Here is a 23,092-nt window from a genome sequence, read left to right as displayed (position 1 = left end):
ATTCCAGTTCTAGGTTGTAACACTACAAAACATTTTTTTTAGTTAATGAGGGTGAATACTTAAATATTTATCTGAGGCACTGTACCTCCTTATATGAGCCATTCAAATACTAGATGTTAGAGCACTGTGATCTCTAAAGCTGGAACAGCATAATATATATTTAACATAACGGAGAATAAATTCACACTAATGCTTTGAATTAGTGCATCAGTTGTTGAAGGGCACATATTAGATTCACATTCAAACATAAAGAAAGACGCTTCAACCAGCAAAAGATGTTATGGCCTCCACAGAGCTGCATTCATTGGAGGTGCCTGAGATTTCATCTGCAGAGACAGAAAAACATTTTTTGTGAGTTAGTGAGTTTCCTGGATGCTTGGAAAAAACTACCATATGAATTCTGATAACATTATACATATGGCCAATCTTTTCTTGAAATAAAGATTTAAATCCGGTGTCACCCAGTAAAGGATGGGTTCAGTTTTGAGTCTGGATCCTCTTAAGGTTTTCCCCCTTACCACTGTTACTTACAGTTCATTTGGGATCTAGATCTACATCCAGAGTTCTCTAAAGTTGCTTGTGAAATATGTATTGCTAAAAGCACTAAAGAAATGAAATTGAATAGACTTGAAATTATTGTATGTTAAAACAACATGATTTTAATATTTTAATTTGTAATAATAATAATGATAATAATAATAATAATAATAATAATAATAATAATAATAATAATAATAATTATTATTATTATTATTATTATTATCATTAATAACATCATTATCATTATTATTGTTATTATAACATTTATGTATAATTATTATTACTGATATTTACGTTTGATTTGAGCTTAATTCAGTTGTGTCACTGTTTGTTATGCAAATAATGCACCTTGAATTAAATTTAAATGAAGTAGATAGATAGATGAAGATCACTTGTCTAAGATGTTTGTTCTTAAAAGACAGTAAAAACACTTAGGATGTGCTGGTTGTAGATGTAAGATGACCCTGTGAGAAACAGAGGAATCAATTTTCTTGTCTCGTGTTGGTTATTGATTTTACAAGCCGTGGTGATGATGGGATCATTTAACTGTGACTTGTCTCACAGTCAGAAACAAATTCCGGCACTTACAGCAGCTCTTCAGTCAGAAGCGTGAGTAGTGGAATCATTTCCCAACCTCTGTGATGGGTTAAAAGATAGCATATGTTTGCAGACATGTCTGGCCCACTGGACTGAAATAGATTTACTGGTAACCATGGTGACATCACAGGCTGCCACATTTTTCTGTGACTTCACCAACAGCCTGAGGCGGAAAGACACACACTAAATACAACTATACACTATTTTGGTTAATTATAATAAAGAAGACTGAATATGTGGTCATGGACAATCCACCAGTTAATCTTCCTCTCCTAATTTTCTCGAATTTTAACACTTGCTTCTGTGTGGAGGCAAAAATGAGCAATTATAGCACTGATATTTCACTGCTGAGGTGCAAGTGTGGAATAAAGCATGAGGGCCGAACTGGTGGCCATATTTCATTTAAACACACTGAGATAGAAGAGGTTGAATTAATGCAATTCATTCATGCTGCTATGTAGTATCTCTTCACTTGCTCTCTCTATCCTCCCTCTTACCCAGTGGTTATGCTAACTCGTTTAGCTTGTAGTTTGTCTCTTGCAGCCATGTAGTTTCCATGACTTAAAATTTACTAGCTTCATGTGTCATGTGAGTTAAGATTTACTAGCTTCATGTGAGTTAAGATTTACTAGCTTCATGTGTCATGCGAGTTAAGATTTACTATCTTCATGTGTCATGCGAGTTAAGATTTACTATCTTCATGTGTCATGTGAGTTAAGATTTACTAGCTTCATGAGACTTAAGATTTACTAGCTTCATGTGAGTTAAGATTTACTAGCTTCATGCGAGTTAAGGTTTACTAGCTTCATGCGAGTTAAGGTTTACTAGCTTCATGTGTCATGCGAGTTAAGATTTACTAGCTTCATGCGAGTTAAGATTTACTAGCTTCATGTGTCATGCGAGTTAAGATTTACTATCTTCATGTGTCATGCGAGTTAAGATTTACTATCTTCATGTGTCATGTGAGTTAAGATTTACTAGCTTCATGTGAGTTAAGATTTACTAGCTTCATGTGAGTTAAGATTTACTAGCTTCATGTGAGTTAAGATTTACTAGCTTCATGTGTCATGCGAGTTAAGATTTACTATCTTCATGTGTCATGTGAGTTAAGATTTACTAGCTTCATGTGAGTTAAGATTTACTAGCTTCATGTGAGTTAAGATTTACTAGCTTCATGTGAGTTAAGATTTACTAGCTTCATGTGTCATGCGAGTTAAGATTTACTATCTTCATGTGTCATGCGAGTTAAGATTTACTAGCTTCATGCGAGTTAAGATTTACTAGCTTCATGTGTCATGCGAGTTAAGATTTACTAGCTTCATGTGTCATGCGAGTTAAGATTTACTATCTTCATGTGAGTTAAGATTTACTAGCTTCATGTGAGTTAAGATTTACTAGCTTCATGTGAGTTAAGATTTACTAGCTTCATGTGTCATGCGAGTTAAGATTTACTATCTTCATGTGTCATGTGAGTTAAGATTTACTAGCTTCATGTGAGTTAAGATTTACTAGCTTCATGAGAGTTAAGATTTAATAGCTTCATGCGAGTTAAGGTTTACTAGCTTCATGCGAGTTAAGGTTTACTAGCTTCATGTGTCATGCGAGTTAAGATTTACTAGCTTCATGCGAGTTAAGATTTACTAGCTTCATGTGTCATGCGAGTTAAGATTTACTAGCTTCATGCGAGTTAAGATTTACTAGCTTCATGCGAGTTAAGATTTACTAGCTTCATGTGTCATGCGAGTTAAGATTTACTAGCTTCATGCGAGTTAAGATTTACTAGCTTCATGCGAGTTAAGATTTACTAGCTTCATGCGAGTTAAGATTTACTAGCTTCATGTGAGTTAAGATTTACTAGCTTCATGTGAGTTAAGATTTACTAGCTTCATGTGTCATGTGAGTTAAGATTTACTAGCTTCATGTGAGTTAAGATTTACTAGCTTGATGTGTCATGTGAGTTAAGATTTACTAGCTTCATGTGAGTTAAGATTTACTAGCTCTCTCTTGATTCTCCCTTTCTTTCTTTCTTTTGAAATATCTCTGTTCTCTGCATTTTTCTTTCTCTCTCTACTTTGTTACTTGTCTTTTTTCCTCTCTTCTTTAGTTTGCATCTATGTATCTATCTCCTTTCTCCCTCTCTGTCTTTTTCTTACTCTTCCCATCTATAATACTAATTCTGTGCCTCTCTTTTACTCTCCCTCTCTGTAAATGTGTCTATCACTTTTGCTTTCCTTCCTTTCTGTCACCCTCGTTTCTTCTCTCTTCATCCTTTTATCACTTTTATTTTTTTCTTTGCTCTTATTCTCTCAATTTCTGTCTTTTCCTCTCTTCTGCACTCTCTCAATTTTTTTCCTCTTTGTCACTTTCTCTCTTCTTCTCTCTCTCTCTCTCTCTCTCTCTGCTACTTTCGCCACTACTTTCTCTCTTGCCACACACACACACACACACACACACACACACACACACACACACACACACACACACACACACACACACACACACACACACACAAAAACTCTGCCGCAGCTGTGCTGGCTCAAAACTCAGTCAGCTTTAGCAAAATGGCTCAACTCCATTGGGAGTCGGGGATGAAGAAAAGGAAATCCTCCAGAGACAAGTTTGTGCACAAATCACAGAAACCTCTAGTCAGTCACACATGAGAACGCTCAGTGGATTTCACATCTCCTTCACCATTATACTGATAGAGTCAGGTTTATCACATGTCAGTGAGCCTGTGGTTTGTTACCTCTGCTGTCATACACACCGTGCTTACAGCTGAGTTGTTTGGGGTCATTAATAATCCAATTCCCATGCACTAACATCATATTGTTATTTTGTTATATATATATATATATATATATATATATATATATATATATATATATATATATATAGGAGTTTGCATGTTCTCCCCGTGCTGCGGGGGTTTCCTCCGGGTACTCCGGTTTCCTCCCCCAGTCCAAAGACATGCATGGTAGGCTGATTGGCGTGTCTAAAGTGTCCGTAGTGTATGAATGGGTGTGTGAGTGTGTATATGATTGAGTAAGACAATATTGTGATTAAGGTGTTTATATTAGTTGCTTTTAGAAGATTCCTTTCATGTTCAGGTTTTACATGTTATAGAACATAGATCGATTAACGTCACACGTCATTACGTCCCCACGCCACGCCGTCTGACGTTCCCTCCAGAATTTCACGTATCGACATACAGTTGGTCTTCGTTATGGTACTGTATACAGTTTTGGGTGTTTAAATTTTCATTTTATGAAAGCTTCAAGTGCAGTTAATTATTTGTCATGCTATACGTGCAAATAGACGACTGCTTGAAGCCGTGGGATGCGTCCCAAATCGCGTATTTACCTACTATATAGTAGCGGAAATACATGTATTTTGCGTACTATATAGTAAGTATACGGTTTCGGACACAGCCGTGCTCTCTTGTTTGCCGTAAAACGGCTGAGCACTGCCGTGTGTGTACGTGTCCTGTCGCAAAATGCGGTGAAAACTCCCACACGACGTTAATAGTGTGATTAAGGTGTTTACATGTCTGTAATGCACTTCAATAATGCGACTTAAACAGGAATACTCCACACGTGTAATTCCATTTGTGTTTACTTTGAGTATGACTTTAGTCTGATTAAGGTAATCAGAAATCGCTGTTTACATGCTAGTTTCTTAATCAGAGAATCATCTTAATTGGGTTAATATCAGAATATTGTTGTCCATGTAAACGTACTGACTGGGTTTTATTGGAAACACAGCCATTTTGTTGTCTGAATCATGCAAAAGTAAAGTAACATGAATTAAGGCAGCAGAAAATCTGCCCATCCCAGCATTTGGGTTATGTAAAGAATCCAGACTTTTTAGAGTGTTCCTAATGCTCAAGGGATTTGGATAAAATATCTACAAGACAGTAATGCTTGATATGAATGCTGCATAAACTGCATAGAATTAATAAATCTGTCAAAAATGGTATTAATCGGGCTGGCAGTTGCCACTATGAGCCTTCGGTGTGGCCACACCTCTTGCATTTGTGCTCTAAATATTGGCTTGATGGCAATTTTATATGAGAATTAAATGGGAATGGAAGATTAGGTGATTATTTTCTGCAGCATTCCCATATCCAGTTAGTCCATTAATAAGATTATGTTTAATAATGTGTTTGATTTCCTCTCATGCAGTGCTGAGTGACAGACTGCCTACATAAGCTTTCCTGAGGTTTCCAGTTGTGTGCTGACAGCGTGACTGGATCAGCTAAAAGCACACGTTTATTTAATTGTTTATTTATGTTTCCTTGTTTTTTCTATTTATAACATATCCTATTGTTTCATTTATAACACATTTTGTATTGCCTACTTACCTGTTCATTTTTATTGTGGTTTTATCCTATTTTACTCTAGTTTCTAATTGTTATTTCTTGTTTGTAAACACTTTAATTTTATATATGATATATGGATAATTTTGCTCAATCATTAAATGTAAAAACTATAATTTTTTTGCATCATTGGTTTAATTGGGTTCTCCTTATCTAGTTTTAGGACTTAGATGAAGATCTGATCACATTTCAGATCAAATTTCTGCAGAAATACTGAAAGTTGTAAAGGGTTCATAAACTTTCTAGCAGCAATCTCAGTTATTGTTATCACTGTTGTTATTAATCACTGGTTTAAAAAAAATGCCTGTAGGGTGGGAAAATGTGATGATGTGCCCATCAAAAAAAAATTTAATGCCATATAGGGTATGCCTTCTTCCAGTGGAGAACACGTGATGCACTGCCCCATAGAGAGCCCATTGTGTTAGAAAATGTGATGCACTGCCCTAAGGGTGCCCCTGTGTGTAAGAAAATGTGATGCAGTTTCCCTTAAGGTGAAAGAAACCATGAGGAAAAGTGAGGATGTGCCCACCAGGCTGCCCTGTAGTGGTGAACATGTGATGCAGTACCCTATAGGGTTCCCCAACATGCAAGGAAACATGATAGTGCCCTAATGGGTGTCTTTCAGTGGAGAAAAAAAAAACATTTACATTTCCAGCATTTGGTATCTAGAGCGATTTACATTGATCTCATTTATACAACTGAGTAGTTGAGGCTTAAGGGCCTTGCTCAAGGTCCCAATAGTGACAGTTTAGTGGTTTGAACTTACAACCTTCCTATTAATAGTCCAACACCTTAACCACTGAACTACATCTGCAAATAATAATAATTAAAACAACATGCAGTGCCCTCCTGGGTGGCTCTCTAGCCTATAGGTGCCCCTCAGACACCCTGTGCCCACTTCTTCTTCTTCTTCTTCTTCTTCTGATTATTATTATTATTATTATTATTATTATTATTATTATTATTATTATTATTATTATTATTATTATTATTATTATTATTATTAAGCCCTCTGACACCTGTCTCCATCTAGTGGTCCCGCGCGCATCATGAATCAACGCTCCCTCACCGTCTAAATGTCCGCAAACCCATCGCGCTTTTGGTTCAGGTTGCGCATTATCTTGCCGCTTCCCCTCCCTTTAACTTCCATTTCATTACGCATTTTACATTTCAGTTTGCCGAATAACGGGAACGATTTCAAGCACGTGCGCTTCCCTAACCCTGTTCTCCATTTCCCCCGCCTTTGCGTGGTATTGTATATTTAAAATTAACGCGCGCGCGCCGCACAGTTCCTCAAGCGCTCCATTCTTCCCGCAGGAGGTACCCGGTGCGTGGAGCACGTGACTCTTCTGGAGCCACAGAGCAGCTCGCGCTCCCACCGCATGCGTGCATTTCTCTAACGGAGTCTCCAGCTTCAGTCCGATCATTTGTTGCTGCTCAGCTATTAACCCGGTCCTGTTTTCTTTATTATCTCCTCTTTTTGACTCAACGCGTTTGCTTTTCCATTACGGATTTTGTCCCCCCCGACCTCCGCCTCTTCCGTCGCTGTGAGAGTGAGTGGAGTCGAAATGCAGTGGTGACAGATGCGGAGAAGAAGGTTGCATTATTTTTCCACGCTTACACCCTGAGCACACTTTCATCAGGGTGGTCTTCTGCATATGGACCACTGGCACACTGCATTCTGGCACCGCGGAGTGTACTACTGACAGCATGCACGCGCTTGGCTGACTGCATCTGAACCTGTTTGAGACTGTCTGAGTGCTGAACTTGTTGCTGTAGAGCGCAGAACAACATTTGGGATACTTTTCTGCAATTTTTGTTCGTTCTTTTTTTTTAGTTACAGAAAAACAGCAGTCAATCAAGGAGTACAGGAGTACATGTCAAGTGCATGCGCTGTTTTCTTCTTTTGAGCTCGAGCGTATTTGTATCGAGGTAAGACTGTTTTCTATTTACAAACACTCCAGATAAAGTGCACATGCGTGTAATTTACTGCACTGCTCACTGAAAAGTGAAAGGGATTCGCTTTGCGCGCAAACACGCAACTCTCTGGCTTTCAAACTGGTCGACTTCTCTCCTTCAGTCTGCTTATAGAATTTGCGAGACGCGTATAGTTTGCGTCTGATTTACAGATGTCCGTTTACTCTGTCGTGGATCTCTGAGCGGGAAACGGAGCGTCGAGTCAACCCAAGTTGGACGAGCTTGCGCTACAGCTTGCGAGGTCAGCATGGCGGCCGGAGTGGCAGCATGGATACCCTTCGCGCGTGCCGCGGCTATAGGATGGATGCCGGTAGCGAGCGCTCCTATGCCCGCTCCACCACGGGACAAGAGGCGCGCGCAGGACGGTCTGATCATCCTAAACGTGAGCGGCAGTAAGTTTCAGACGTGGCGGAACACGTTGGAGCGCTACCCGGACACACTTCTGGGCAGCACGGAGCGCGACTTCTTTTACCACGAGGAGACCAATGAATACTTCTTCGACCGCGATCCGGACATCTTCCGGCACATTTTGAATTTTTACCGCACTGGGAAGCTGCACTACCCGCGCCACGAGTGCATCTCCGCGTACGATGAGGAGCTAGCCTTCTTCGGGATCATCCCCGAGATTATTGGAGACTGTTGCTATGAAGAGTATAAAGACCGACGGAGAGAGAACGCCGAGCGGATTCAAGACGACGAGGACACCGATAACAACAAAGACCTCGTGCCGCCGGACATGACGTTCCGCGAATCCATGTGGCGCGCGTTTGAGAACCCGCACACCAGCACCATGGCCTTGGTGTTCTACTATGTGACAGGTTTCTTCATCGCTGTGTCGGTCATGGCCAATGTGGTGGAGACGGTGCCGTGCGGCACGATGCCGAACCGCGCCAAGGAAGTATCCTGCGGTGAACGTTACGCGCTCGCCTTCTTCTGCCTGGACACGGCCTGTGTCATGATCTTCACCGTTGAGTACCTGTTGCGCCTGATCGCCGCACCCAGCAGGTACAAGTTTGTCAAGAGCGTAATGAGCATCATTGACGTGGTGGCTATCATGCCTTACTACATCGGCCTGGTCATGACGGACAACGAGGACGTGAGCGGCGCCTTCGTCACCCTCAGGGTCTTCCGAGTGTTTCGGATTTTCAAGTTCTCGCGCCATTCGGCCGGCCTGCGCATTTTGGGTTACACGCTGAAGAGCTGCGCCTCTGAGCTGGGATTCCTCCTGTTCTCCCTCACCATGGCCATCATTATCTTCGCCACCGTTATGTTCTACGCGGAGAAAGGCTCCAACTCGAGCAAGTTCACCAGCATCCCAGCGGCCTTCTGGTACACCATCGTCACCATGACCACTCTGGGGTAAGTGGCTGCGCTGATGTGTGCGGGTGTATGTGTTTCGTGTGCGCATGTGGATTAACAGCGCTCTGCTCAGTATGTGACATGAAAGAACCGCGTTTTCTGAAAGTCACACGACCTCCAGATAATCCGGCCTCATGGGAAATTATCTGCAGTCATCAAACTGGTTCAAAGTAATATCATTGCAGCTGCACTGGGGGAAAAATTAAACCGTAAATAGAACGCATATGAAGGGTCTGGGAAAATCAATAATATGATAGAACTCTCTCTCTCTCTCTCTCTCTCTCTCTCTCTCTCTCACGCGCACTGCACCTCTCTTCAGTAGCCTCATACACAGCACAACCGGATGCGCTTGGCACCTTGTACCTTGTGGCAGTTTTTAGCAGTGCTGTAACTGCAATTCTCACATCATCCCAAAGCCAAGAGGCAGCTGTAACAAGGCATGGAGCTATTTCAGTAATCATCCCATATGGATGTGTTTTGTTGCTCTGTGCGTCAGTGCGCTCTCAGTTGGGCTGAAGCGTAGTTCTGAAACGCTTTACGCGCTTTTCTGGCTTTACTAACTCACAAACCGGGAGACTTCCACACGCCCACGCAAACGCTGTGTCACCCTCCGGGCCAATCATAAAACTGTGCGCTCCGACTCTCAGCCGGCGCTTTGATCAGCGCGCTTTGCAAGCGCAGTGCGGCTGCTGTCATAACACGAACTGCAAATGACAGTGCGCCTGGGCCATGATGACAGACTACTCATAAAGGGTCAGCGGGCTGTAATTCTCATTTAAAGCCTTTGAATGTTAAGCTCACTGAAGTGTGTGTTCGTGCTGCTGACAAAGGGTTTTTTTTTTCCCCTACCTCATATCTTTCTGACTTCCTATCGTTTCTACAATCTGGCTGCCGTTACGACTGTGCAAGGGGTATATTTTCTGTTTGATATAAATTGTCAGACAGCATCGGGTAGCATAGCTGTCTCACCGCTCCAGGGTCTCGGGTTCGATCCTGACCTCGGGTTACCGTTTGGGTGGAGTTTTGTTCTCCCCGTGTTCAGGTGGGATTCATCCAGGTTCTCTGGTTTCCGCCAACCTCCCAAAAACATACAGATTATGCAGAATTGCCCGTGAAGTTGTGTGCTTGTGTGTGTGCACATGTGTCCTCATGGTCATGCCCAGTGTTCCTGAGAGGGTCACCGGATTCCCCATAACCCTAACCAGAATAAAGAACTTATTGATGAATGAAGTAGAGCTGCAACAACTAATCGATAAAGTCGATAATAATCGATTATGAAAATAGTTGTCAACGAATCTCATTATCGATTAGTTGGTCTGTGCGCGGCACTGGGGAGATTTACTCATTACGTTACTTCTCTTCCGAAAACACGCTTCGGAGAGTAAATACTAAAGTTGTGTCCCAAATGATGTACTATATAAATACACTATGCGCTGCGTACTCTACCGTCTAGTGTGTGAATTTTAGAAAGGTAATATCATCTAAAATGGAACACTAGCATTTTTTTTCACTAACCGGAAGTATAAACCGCTTCCAAGTCGACAGCGCATGACGTCATACGCACGTAATGTGACGGCGCTAGCTTTAGCCTAATACCCAGAGTCACCGTACCTGAATTTCTTTTCTCTCAGTGACCATCAGACAGAAGCGAAATCGTCAAGTGACTGGGGAAGAAAATGTGCGACCTCCAAGTCCTCCAAGGCAGAGGAGTATTTTATATTAAACACTGCGGAGAAGATAAAACTTTATAAAGTGCGGTTTGTGTAGCACGAGCACGACAGTGATGCTGTCGCGAGTTGCTTAAAGGTTTAGTTTAATTTAAGCTTATTGACATTATATGCTGTATCAGTGTAACTTATGCTCTTTATTAGAACGGAAGTGATCTATTAGTAACAAGGCCACGCTGCTCCTCACGCTGTAGATGCGGTGATGCAGCGTAGGAGTGCGAGTAAGATCTGTAATGTCTAATTAAAACATTATGATCACACAAGTAAAATAAAATAATATTCCTGAACACAGTGACTAACAGAAACCACAAGATGCAGTGAAAGTGAGATTTTATTATTAATTTAGGACTGTAGTATAATTCTGTGCTTTTTGTGCATCCATAAAAAGCAATGCATATGTACTTATATATAAAAATATATAAGTATATACATATAAAGTATTTATGCATTTTTTTAATGGATGCACAAAAAGCACTGAAATAAACTACAGTCCTAAATGAAGAATATATATTCTGATGTGTGTCTGTGTGTATTGGGTTCTTTTACAGTCTTATATAATTAGACAAGCAGTTGTGTAAAGTTTTAGTCTGACGTTTATATTTGTAACACTCAGTTTGTGGATTTAATGTTTAAAAAACGAAGGGAAAAAAAAGGTACTGAACGTTTGCCCCACCTCATCCAATTAATCGATTAACTGAAAATAAATAAATAATTGTCCAACTAATCGATGATGAAAATAATCGTTAGTTTCAGCCCTAGAATGAAGTAATGAATGAATGAGTGATGTTGCTTCTCGAAAAACATCAGTGGTACAGATTTCTTTGGTGGACATTGAATATGGCACTTACACAAGACATCTGCATCACATAAGTGACCATCTGTACCAATTCACACCACATGCATGCCATAAGGTACAACATCATGCTTCAATTTTAGAAAATATATGTGTAAATATTGGCCATACATACAGTATAGCAGCAACTACAGTGTAATGCATAGGGTGACAGCAGTCAGTTCACCTAAACACATGACATGAGACAATGGGACACTACAGGCACACAGCATATTTCGGTTACCCGTCATGGTGTGATGCGTATTATTACTGTACAAGCACTCTCTTCTTCCGCTACAGGCTTCACATCATTGCATCATTAGTTCATATCATAAGGACACAGCGGCATACATGCTGTGGAGTTTAAAGCACAAGTCGGACATATCACTGAGGTGGTGTTAACTGAAACACTGGATATTCAGAGGACCAGTAACAGCTGGGAGACGGGAGGATAAAATCTAATACCGATCAATAGGTCGAAAATAAAACACACACTTAGGAAGCTGCATAATGTTTCATAATAAGTGTTGCCTGCCTCTAATGCTCTACAGACTTTTCTATGAATACTAATCATGGTAAATAGAAACACTCGAACCCTTTCAATTGCCATTTTGTGTAATTTGTACTTTGATTGGATAATGTGTGCTTAGTCTACATATTTTAAATTTTTCCTCCAAAGACATTTAAAGGGGAAAAAAAGGATGATCGTGTAAATAAAGTATTTCACATGTGCCTTCTCAATCACTGCTGATGACGTTTTGCTAGCTGTTACCAGCAAAGATGGTGGATGAAAGCTGATGTATAGATAAAATATTTGCCCATGATGATAAACTGGCACTGATATATCTAGTTTCAATGAAGCAGCATCAATTTTGTACTGCTGAGTGATACGGATACGTTTAAAATAATGATCAAATGTTAGAGTGTAAGAGAAGTAAAACATGCGGGAGAATGCTGAAACTGTGAGAATGATCAAGGAGGATTGCCACATCTCATTGGGCACAGTGAAAGCGCTTCCTGGCTGTCAGATTGGATGATATCAGTAAAGGAAAAGCAATTATAGTCCCACACTCAGCAGTGAGTTAATGGCAGGAGCCTGTGTGTGTTTGTGCAAGTGTGTAGGTCTTCGTCACTTGGGAGGGGGAAGTGAGTCACAAGGGCTGGCTGCTAATGAACTGTGTCTTCCAAACAGCCACACAGCTGCAAGACCTCAGTGCTGCAGCCCCTCCTTTCATCTGCCTTCCACTCGGACTGATCACAATGCGCCATTACTTCTTTCAGACCTCCTTTCCTTTAGTTCCTCAAAGCCCGTCGTGGAGGCTGAGAAAGGAAGAAGAGGCAGACACTGCGTCAAGGCACTGAACCTCTAAATCAAGGATTTTCAAACTTTATGCAGTCAGGAATACCTTAACTGTGAAATGAAATCCCAATGCAGCACAGCTTTATCAGAACGGAATTCAAGTATTCAAATATTGGGCTTGGGCGCATGGTGGCTTAGTGGTTAGCACGTTCGCCTCACACCTCCAGGGTCCGGGCTTCGAGTCCTGCCGTGGCCTTGTGTGTGCAGAGTTTGCATGTTCTCCCCATGCTGTGGGGGTTTCCTCCGGGTACTCCGGTTTCCTCCCCCAGTCCAAAGACATGCATGGTAGGCTGATTGGCGTGTCTAAAGTGTCCGTGGTGTATAAATGTGTGTGTGAGTGTGTATGTGATTGTGCCCTGTGATGGACTGGCACCCTGTCCAGGGTGTAGCCCGCCTTGTGCCCCATGCTTCCTGGGATAGGCTCCAGGTTTCCCGTGACCCTGAAAGGAGTAAGCGGTAGAAGATGGATGGATGAAATATTGGGCTTATTATTTAAATGTGTATAATAATAATTTTGACTATTTAGCAGAGCTGTAGATTATTTTTCCCCCTAAAATGCCCCCTGCCCCACTAAGATTTGCTCTCCATTAGATTTGCCATAAGAAGGCACATATGAAATACCGTCGCTGATGTACCTACATAAAGAAGGTGGATTAATTACGCTATTATATATATTTTTTTCTCACATTATCCTGCCAAAATACAAATTGCACAAAAAGGACAGATGAAAGTAAGTTTGGTGGTTTTTTTTTGTTTAAAGGATTTTTTCAAATGGAATTGAAGGAATCACAGCATGAATCAAGTAAACAATTACAGACTTTAAACACTTTTAAATTAGAAATGATAAATGTAGCTGCCTATCTGTGTGTGTGATTACTGTATGCTATTAAGTAAATGGTAAATTGTGCACTTATATAGCACTTTTATCCAAAGCGCTTTACACTGAGTCTCTTTCACCCATTCACACACACACTCACACACTCACACACCAATGGTAGCAGAGCTGCCATGCAAGGCGCTAACTTGCCATCGGGAGCAACTTGGGGTTCAGTGTCTTGCCCAAGGACACTTCGGCATGTGGAGTCATGTGGGCCGGGAATCGCACCGCTAACCCTACGATTAGTGGACAACCCGCTCTACCACCTGAGCCACAGCCGCCCATAGATCTTGAGTAGATATTTAATTGCTCAACCCTAATATTTTGACTGTCAAGTTACTGATATATATTAGGCTTTAGCTCTCCTTTTTAATATTATGACTAGCTCTCACTCATAGGAACTATGGGAATAATACATATAATACATAATGGTGATTTCTGATTTCCACCACTGTAATAAAAAAAAAATCTAAATTGCTGATCAGGTTCTTGCCTCCATTATCAGTTACTCAGAATGGAAATAAATTTTAAAAAATTTAACATTTCACCATAAGGCCAGGTTTCACACCAGCGACGTAACAGCTTGCTCTGTGTTAGAACTGGTGTTATATCTTATTCTTGGCAGCACTCCACTCCATCTCTTCAGTTAATACAGCATGACACTGTTTTTTTGACTGTTGCTCCCAGACCGCTTAGAAGATCAGAGTGGTTGAAAAGCATAGCGTCTTTAAAGGCAATAGAGCAGCCCATCAATGCGCTCGTTTAAAAGTTAATCCATTACACTTTCACCCCTTCCTGAGCTCCCATTTTAATCCTAACCCTCTTCAGAATCACCTCAGAAAGTAAAGAAGGACTATCATTACTAAGCGCCTTTGCCCACTCGCAGATCTGAAACGCACAGAAATGTCCATATTGCTTTTTAACATGGCTTTGTAAGCTGGAAGCAAGAGGAAATTAAACTATGCATATGTAGTAGTGCATATTATAAACTCTTAGGACTCCTAGGACATTCCTCATTCTTGTAACTAGCTTTTCTATAAGTTTCATCATAATTACACAATAGTTCTTAGTATAATAAGCCAATAAGATGAGATTTTAAGCATTATAATGAGTGTTTTGAACAATGTGGCACTTGGTTTAAGATGAAGATTAGAGCATTCAATATGGGTAAAGATTGGGGTAAATAGTGGTGTTAGCAACTGAACGTTTTCACAAGATTTAATTTGAAGGAAAATGAATAAAATCCAACTACAGTGCTTTGACCAGGAGACTCCTGCAATTAGCTGCAGTTTCCTGGAAGGAACAAATTAAAATCAACCAAAACATTTTTAACGTGGGTTTATTTTATTTTGCAAAACTGTTTAGCCTGGTGTTTCGAGTGCAGCACGAGTGCTGATGAAATGCAAAAGACGCATTCGCTGAATAATTTTGCTTTACACCTCATGTTCATCTTCCTGTTCATCTACCTCGTGTTCTTCTACATGAAATTTGAACAGTAAATTCATAAACCTTAGACTTGTGAGACATAAGAAAACTTGAGTGCTCATGGTGGGCAGACACCGAAATCATGTTCCACACCATAATGGATACGTAAACATAAATGGATAAAAAAATAAGTATCAAGTGTTGTTCCTTAACAAAATAAAAAATTGCAGTTGTTGGCAAATTGCTGTTGTGTAAAAGGGAATAAAACACATCAGGACTTGCTGTTATAACAAAATAATCAAGTCCTATAATTGGTTATTGTCCTGTACCAGCATGACCAATTGTATTTTATTCCTTACTTATGTAATCCTACATTTGCACTCTGGAGAATTGAACCACAACGTGAAAAATGTGTTTTGACTGCTGCTTTACCCAAAAGCAAACATTAGCTTATTTGTAATGGTGTGTTCAAGCTGTGAGACATAATACACATGAACTGTGTGGAGGTTTATCAGGTGTTCTTGGCAAGCTGTTCTGTTGATGAAAGATATAGAGTACAGTGGTTGTTACTGCTCTGTTGGATAAGACCCAGATGTTTTACCGTAGTGCTAAAGATATTCTTATTGCTAAAGCTGGTTTATCTGGTCATCAATCATCTAGATAACGCCTCTGACTACACACTATCTAGATAATGCTTTTGCCTGTTAGTGACACATCTTCTATGAGATAGCTAGGACAATGCTTCGAATCTCTCCTTTCTGTTGTAGAACCCAGATAGGTAGGATAGGGTCTTGACAAAATGTAACCATAGTCATTCTTTTAAAGCTCTTCTCATGCTGTCTTAGAAAGTGATTTTGCAGCATTCACATTCTGTTAGTAGTATTTTATACAGAGCACCAATACAACTGACATACACTCTGTACACCTGCTCATTGATGCAGATATAAGACAACAGCTTTTTTAATACGGTCTTCAGCTGTGTAGCTTTGTCATCCGTTTTGACACGTTGTGCATTATGAGATGCTTTTTTGGTCACCACGGTTGTGAAGAGTTGTTATTGGAGTTACCATATTAGAGTTGCCTTCTTATCAGGAAGCAATCAGGTCATTCTCCATTGATATCTCGCATCAACAGTTTATTTCTTCCTGTAGAACTGCCACTCACTGGATGTTTTTTTTTTTGTTTGTTTGTTTTGCACCTTTCTGTGTAAACTAGAGCATCTTGTGAGTAAATATCCAAGTAGATAAATAGTTTTCGAAATACAGCAGCAAAACCCTGCTGAAAATGAGCAGTAGAACCCATCACAGAAATTCGAATGGTTTCCACTACAAATACCATTACAAACCATCAGCTAACCATTAAACCAATTACCATTGCCATTATTGGTCCTTAATGGTATCCATTAGACATAACACGCCACCAATAGAAGACAACAAAATTACCAGTATATACCCACAGGGATCGTTAGAGTTTCCATTAAAGCCAATATAAATTCCCATTATATATAAACATTACAAATTCTATGATGGTTTCTATTGTTTTTTCCAGCAGGGCAACTATATCAAACTCACAGAGATTACATATTTTTCCTTATTCTGATGCTTGATCTGGAGCTTGATGTTCTCCTGGGGGTTCTCCCAGGTGTTTCCTCAGCCAGTTCGGTTTCCTCCCCCACTCCAAAGACATGCATTAAAGGCTGATTAGCATTTCCAAACTGTCCGTAGTGTGTGAATGTGTGTGCCCCGCAATGGATTCGCACCCCATCTAGCGTGTCCCCTACATTGCTCCAGGCTCCCCCGTGGCCCTGTGTAGGATAAGCAGTATGGAAAATGGATGTATGGATAGAAGTGTAACACCATGATTCTGGGGAATTGCACTTTCTTCCTAACATTCCATCTGTATATAGGAATGACAAAAAAGCCTACTTCACTTAATTTGAACACTTACCTTTCTTCCCCATAACATTTTAGTCTTATCCCAAGCCTGGTTTTTAACCTCAGATCAAAGTTTCATTCATTAAATGGAGCAGATAAGCCATAGTGTGCATGTACTGTATCGCACAGGTCTGAACACCTCTCATCTTTTCTAATAGAGTCATTTCTGGCCACCTCAATTAAATCAGCGGTGCTTTAATTGACTTATTCACTGTCAAATGCATCAATTATGTGAGCAGCTGTCACTGTTAAAGTCATGCAGAGAAAACGAGAAAGATAATATGACGATGTATGAGCAGCAGGAAAGAAGAAAGTGATAAATTAAGTACATCAGGTGCAGATGATATATGTTATAAATGATATGTCACTTGCATTTGTCCTACATTCATCCGTCACTCTGGAAAAGGCCATACAGTATGTAGTAGATCTTGTCTCTGAGTGTCTCTCTCTCTCTCTCTCTCTCTCTCTCTCTCATTATGTCTTTCTTCCTATAGGCGTTTACAGTCACTCTGCTGCAGAGTTCATAAAGTGACATAATGAAGGTAGATTAGAGAGCACGCATAATGGACTAAACATGAGATAATTCCACTTTTATTAACTTTCACTGGGTCAGAGTAGGCCAGCCAGCTGCAAAAAGGCATTGAATGATCATAAGGCATTTAATAATTTTCTATAGCAGCAGCTCTGACAGTAGTTTCATGTGCAAGGTTTATATTAATGCACTCGTTCTAATACTTCAACAAGTTCACACTTGTGAAATCAAATTGATTGATTTTAAAACATTTGCAGTAGTTGATAATGTGAGTTTTTTTCTGAAGAGACATTTGTATGTTATTTTTTCAAAGGAGTCCCAGTGTCAGCGCTTTGTAACAGTCAGGGGTAAAGTTGTAACTTCTTCACAACAGATGCCTTTGCAGTTTCTTAGAAACATGACACAAGCCTGGTGAGGGAAGGACCATTTTATCTGTTTTAATGTAAGTGATTACAGAGAGTAACTTTTTTCACAGATGTTCCACAACATTAAACTGTAACATTAACTGTAAATGGAAAAAATGTTTAAAAAAAAAAATATATATATATATATATATATATATATATATATATATATATATATATATATATATAAATTACATTTAAAAAAATATTGGTAAACTGCTGAGGTTTAAGAGGAATAAAACAGTCGGGCTACATCAAATCATCCTGTTGTTGATTACTTTCCGAGAAACAATATCTCCTGTCATGTTTTTGTACTTTCACATAAAACTGTAGTGGACGATTAAAGCTATATCCACTTTAATCTGGATAGATCTGAAAACTGCACTTTCGTTTTTAAAACACTCTCCATCTACACTGGCGTCTTCAAACATTTCCAAAAAATTGCTTGTCCACACTGAAACATCTGAAACCGCTTACATCCCTATACTGCAAATGCATAAAATCGTAAGAAGCTTTGGCCTGTGTCACTATCTTCAAAAACCAACCTCTTCCGTGAACACCTAACCAGCCTCTAAAATGATAACCCCCCCCCGCATTATCAAAAAAAAAAAAAAACCCTACTCTGGCACATGCACCACTACTCTGGCACTTTCTAGAACTCAATGAAAAGATCTTGTATGGTAGCACTGCTTGTGTTGTTTTCCGCTTGATATATCACTTTGCTTGTATTTCCTCATTTGTAAGTCGCTTTGGATAAAAGCATCTAATGACTGAATAAATGTAAATGTCATTTCCATCAGGCGTTTATTTAACAAAGCTATCAAACTGGATATCAGGCACAACAACTGCAGTACAGCATCGTCCACCATCTTGTTTGTTTTGAGTTAAATGGGTTATATGACTGCATCACATGACTAGAAATACATCATCGTTTTTGAATATCTCTATTTTCTTAGTCTACTCTACAACACGAAAACGGCGTTGTCAAATTTATCCACTTGGAAGAGCGTTTTCGAAAAGCTCCATTTTCACTGGACAAAAACGCCGTCTCAGTGTAGACGGAAGGCCAAAATATAGAAAAGAAATGTGTTTTCAAATTTATCTGAATTAATGTGGATTTAGCCTAACAATGGATGTAATGCTCAGAGAGCTAGGTTCCTTCAGAGGTAGCATGAGGGGTCAGTGGTGAGCTCACTGGAGTCGTTCTACGGTTAGGGCACGGGGTGCAGTGTGAAAGGGGTTCATTAGTGTGTCTGACAGGCTGTTCTGGTGTGGGATTACTCTCATTAGCACAGCCTGATTAGCCTGGGCATAAAGAGACATAGTCCACAGAAAGGTAATAATGCCATTTGTATTATTGATAACCTCTCAGAGACTCATATCATGGGACACTGAAACAAGTATAATTTTTTTTTGGCACAATACAGGATTTAAAATGGACAATTTTGTTGTAAACATTCCTACAGTGGTTACACAGTAGTCCCTTGAGCACGATTTCTCGCATTAGGTAATGATGACGTTTCCTTTTGAAAGTAATACAGTCTCTCCAGGGACAGATGATTTTGTTCAGGCCATTGATTAGCTGCCTCACTGACTAATACAGAAACCAAGGCAAAAAATAATTTGAAAGATAAATAATAATACCGAAATAAACAGTGTTGTAATCAACAATGTCTCAAATGAATGTCTATCCTGACTAGGATACAGGAGCAACTTGTGACCATAGATTCTGGTGGAGCAGAAACTTAAATTTTTATAGACACTTAAAATAGTATATTTAAAGATACATTAAATAATGACATAGACTCAATGCTATTTAATTTACTTATGCTACAACCTAATATCTAGGGAATTTTAGAGGAACTCTGTAATAGGAAGTTGTGAGTTGACAATACTTGAATGAACTTGAACAAACTAGTTCAGGGGTGTCAAATCTTATCCACAAAGTCTGGTTCCTCTCATGGTGTTGGTTCAGGAAGTTTTTCCTCACCACCATCACCTCTGGCTTGCTCATGAGGAATCTAAGTCTACATCTGGATTTCTGTAAAGTTGCTTTGTGTTGTCTGTTGTTAAAACTGCTACACAGACAACAATGAATTGAATTATTATAGTGGCAAAATATTGATGGACATTAATATGACAATGATATGATGACTGTGCTATTTGCTGATGACATTTGCTATGTTTCGATAGCAATCCTGCAGAAAATGATAATTAACAATCTCAAATGCTAGCTTTGTGCCAGAATGAAGCTAAGTTGACCCAATTAGCAGATGCTTAGATCACACTGTGGCTCAGTGGCACAGAAGGTAGTGTTGATCTGTCACAACTCCAGGGTCCGAGCTTGAGATTACTGTCTGTGTGGAGTTTCATATGTTCTCCTCATGCCCATGTAGGTTCCCTTTGGGTTATCTGATTTTGTTCCACCGTCCCAAAACATGCCAGATTGGCTACTTAAATTGTCCGTAAGTGTGAATGTGTGTGTTGCACTGTGATGGATTGGCATTGGATTTCTACAGTGCCAAGATAAATCGCTTACTGAGGATGTTTTTTTTGTGTGTGTGAATGCCTTTCAATGTCTTTTATCTAATTCCAGCTTTGATTTGAGAGAGGAAACGAGAGTGCATGAGTATTCTCATGAATGCGATATGTAGTCTATTAGATGTATGTTGGCTTTTACACGATTAGATGGGTTCTAGATTATCTGATTGACTTGTGCATTAGCTCAGTCGTGGCAACACAGAGAGAACATAATGAAGTAATTAAAGTCTCTTTGTCATGCGGAATAATCCTTGCAGCGCTCACTTGTGACTGCGTGGATGTTCATCCATCCATACGACTCCTGCACCACCACTAAGAGTCTAAATAGGTTCCTTCTCTCTCCTTTTTTTAAGTGTGTTGGGAAATATGATGACTCACAACTCAATTTCTATAACTGAAGAATTTTATATCGCATCATCTTCAGTGTATTAAGTTTACAAACTACTTGTGTTACATGTTTTGTTAATATTGAACTTAAAAGGTTTGTAGTGCTTGGCTAGCTCAGTCGTTATAGGCATGAGACTCTTAATCTCAGGATTGTAGGAGAGACAATGGAGGGTTGCATCAGGAAGGGCATCCTAGGTAAAACCTGTGCCAAATCAAGTATGTGGATCATAAACCAGATTTCCATAATGGAGCCGAACGATCCATTGTGGCACCCCCTAAGCCGGAAGAAGAAGAAGAAGAAGAAGAAGAAGAAGAACTTGAAAGGATTTACATTTGTGCATTTCTTGCTAATGATGTATTAATAGCAAACCTATAGCTTATAATGCACATAGCTAAAATGATGTCTGATCAAAGGTATGATGTGTAATCATTGGCAAATTGCTGCCGTGTATGCAGAATAAAACACTTCATGACACACTGTTATAAAAAAGTCATCAACACAGCCTGCCTTTCCAAGTCTTGAGATAATGTTTACTTGAATATGCTAGTAAATGCTAATAAACAAGCTAATGTACAGTAATGTCAGTTGTCATGGTTGCCTAACAACCGTAAGATAACTTGTCGTTATTAAATTGGCTAATGGTAGCTTTATTTAGAATTGAAGTTAAGACACCATGTTGAGAGAAGAAATCATGGATCTAGCTTTCACGGCATAAAGATAAAATCCATCCATCCATCCATCCATTTTCCATCCCACTTATCCTACACAGGGTCACGGGGGAGCATGAAGCCTATCCCAGAGAACTCAGGTCACAAGGTGGGGGACACCCTGGATAGGGTGCCAACCTATTGCAGGGCACAATTGCACACACATTCACACACTAAGGACACTTTGGAAATGCCAATCAGTCTACAACACATGTTTGAACTGGGGCAGGAAACCAGTGTGCCCAGAAGAAAGCACGGGGAGAACATGCAAACTCCACACATACCGGGCAGAGGCAGGATTTGAACCCCTGGAGGTGCGAGGCAAATGTGCTACAAATAAGCCACTGTGTCCCCTGTAAAGATAAATGAGAGCCTAATTGAAACTGTCTTGGCTACTAAACAGATAAAGATAAGGTTTTTTCTGTAATTTGACCCCTGCTGTCATCCATAAGACAAATTCATTCATTCATCTTCAGTAACTGCTTTACCCTGCTAAGTGTCACCTTAGATCTTATCCCAGAAACACTGAATGCAGAACAGGAAGACAGTTCATCACATGGCAATATATACACTCACACCTAGGGACAATTTAAAGTCAATCCACCTAACAATATGTTTTCAAGAGATGTAAGAAAACCTACATGGACATAGAGAGAACATGCAAAACAATGCACAGACAGTAACCTGAGCTCAGGATCGGATCCCAGACCCTCAAGCTGTGAGACAGCAGCACTACCTGTCATGCCATCTCACAGCCTAAAGCACAGATTGATGACGATCTATTAGTAGCTGGTTTGCTGAAGATTGTGAGCTCTTGATGCACATGCTTCGCCTGGACATGGAAATTCATGGTATGTGGCATCTGAATTGGTCAGAGACCCTGACGGTCAGGAATGGCCTTTAGCAATGAAAAGAGTTCACTAATCTGCACACTATACAGTACTACAGCCAGGAAGATTTTATTTAAAGGTTAAAGATAAAACTGCGAAAGATTCCAAGTTTGAATTCAGGCATAGTGATGTGTGAAGGGTTTTGCCAGGCCATCACATTTTTTGGTACAATTTTTAATGTATAGGTTCTTCTATGTACAGTATTCATTTTAGAGGATGCAGCATGAGACTGTCTAGCTGCACAGTCTCTCCACAGACACTATTTTAACCTGAATGTCTAATGAGGGTGCCTAGAGAAGTGTTCAGGACAGGAATAATGAGTTTACCTAGAGAGAGAGAGAGAGAGAGAGAGAGAAAGAGAGAGAGGCATAATGACCTTGGTTGTATTCCAAGAAGGAAGAAGGAGTGTTTTCATAAAGCCTGACACATAAGTGTGTGTGTGTGTGTGTGTGTGTGTGTGTAATGGACTGGACATGCTGAAGAGAAAGTATGCTCGATATTAATCAAAATTAATCAAAACACCAATATTTAATCTAAGTCTCAATAGATACTAGAGAAAAAAACCCTAAAGCAGAGACTCATGAGAATCGCAATCCTTATCCTACCTAGCACTCAGAGTGTGTGTGT

At 39.9% G+C, this 23,092-nt stretch overlaps 1 protein-coding gene across 2 annotated transcripts in view; it reads left to right on the top strand.

Moving 5' to 3' along the window:
- The first annotated feature begins 7,736 nt into the window (after positions 1-7,736).
- kcnd2 (potassium voltage-gated channel, Shal-related subfamily, member 2) overlaps positions 7,737-23,092 on the top strand; it is a 185,905-nt gene continuing 170,549 nt past the window's right edge. For both annotated transcript variants that reach the window (XM_053649745.1, XM_053649744.1), the window contains exon 1: positions 7,737-8,848. In XM_053649745.1, the coding sequence (XP_053505720.1) occupies positions 7,737-8,848 (1,112 nt within the window). The remainder of the gene's footprint in view (positions 8,849-23,092) is intronic.

This window comes from Ictalurus furcatus, chromosome 19, assembly GCF_023375685.1.
Source record: "Ictalurus furcatus strain D&B chromosome 19, Billie_1.0, whole genome shotgun sequence".
In the NCBI taxonomy this organism is placed as follows: Eukaryota; Metazoa; Chordata; class Actinopteri; order Siluriformes; family Ictaluridae; genus Ictalurus; species Ictalurus furcatus.
The sequence above is the reverse complement of the archived record's forward strand: the minus strand, read 5'-3'. Positions and strand labels throughout refer to the sequence as shown.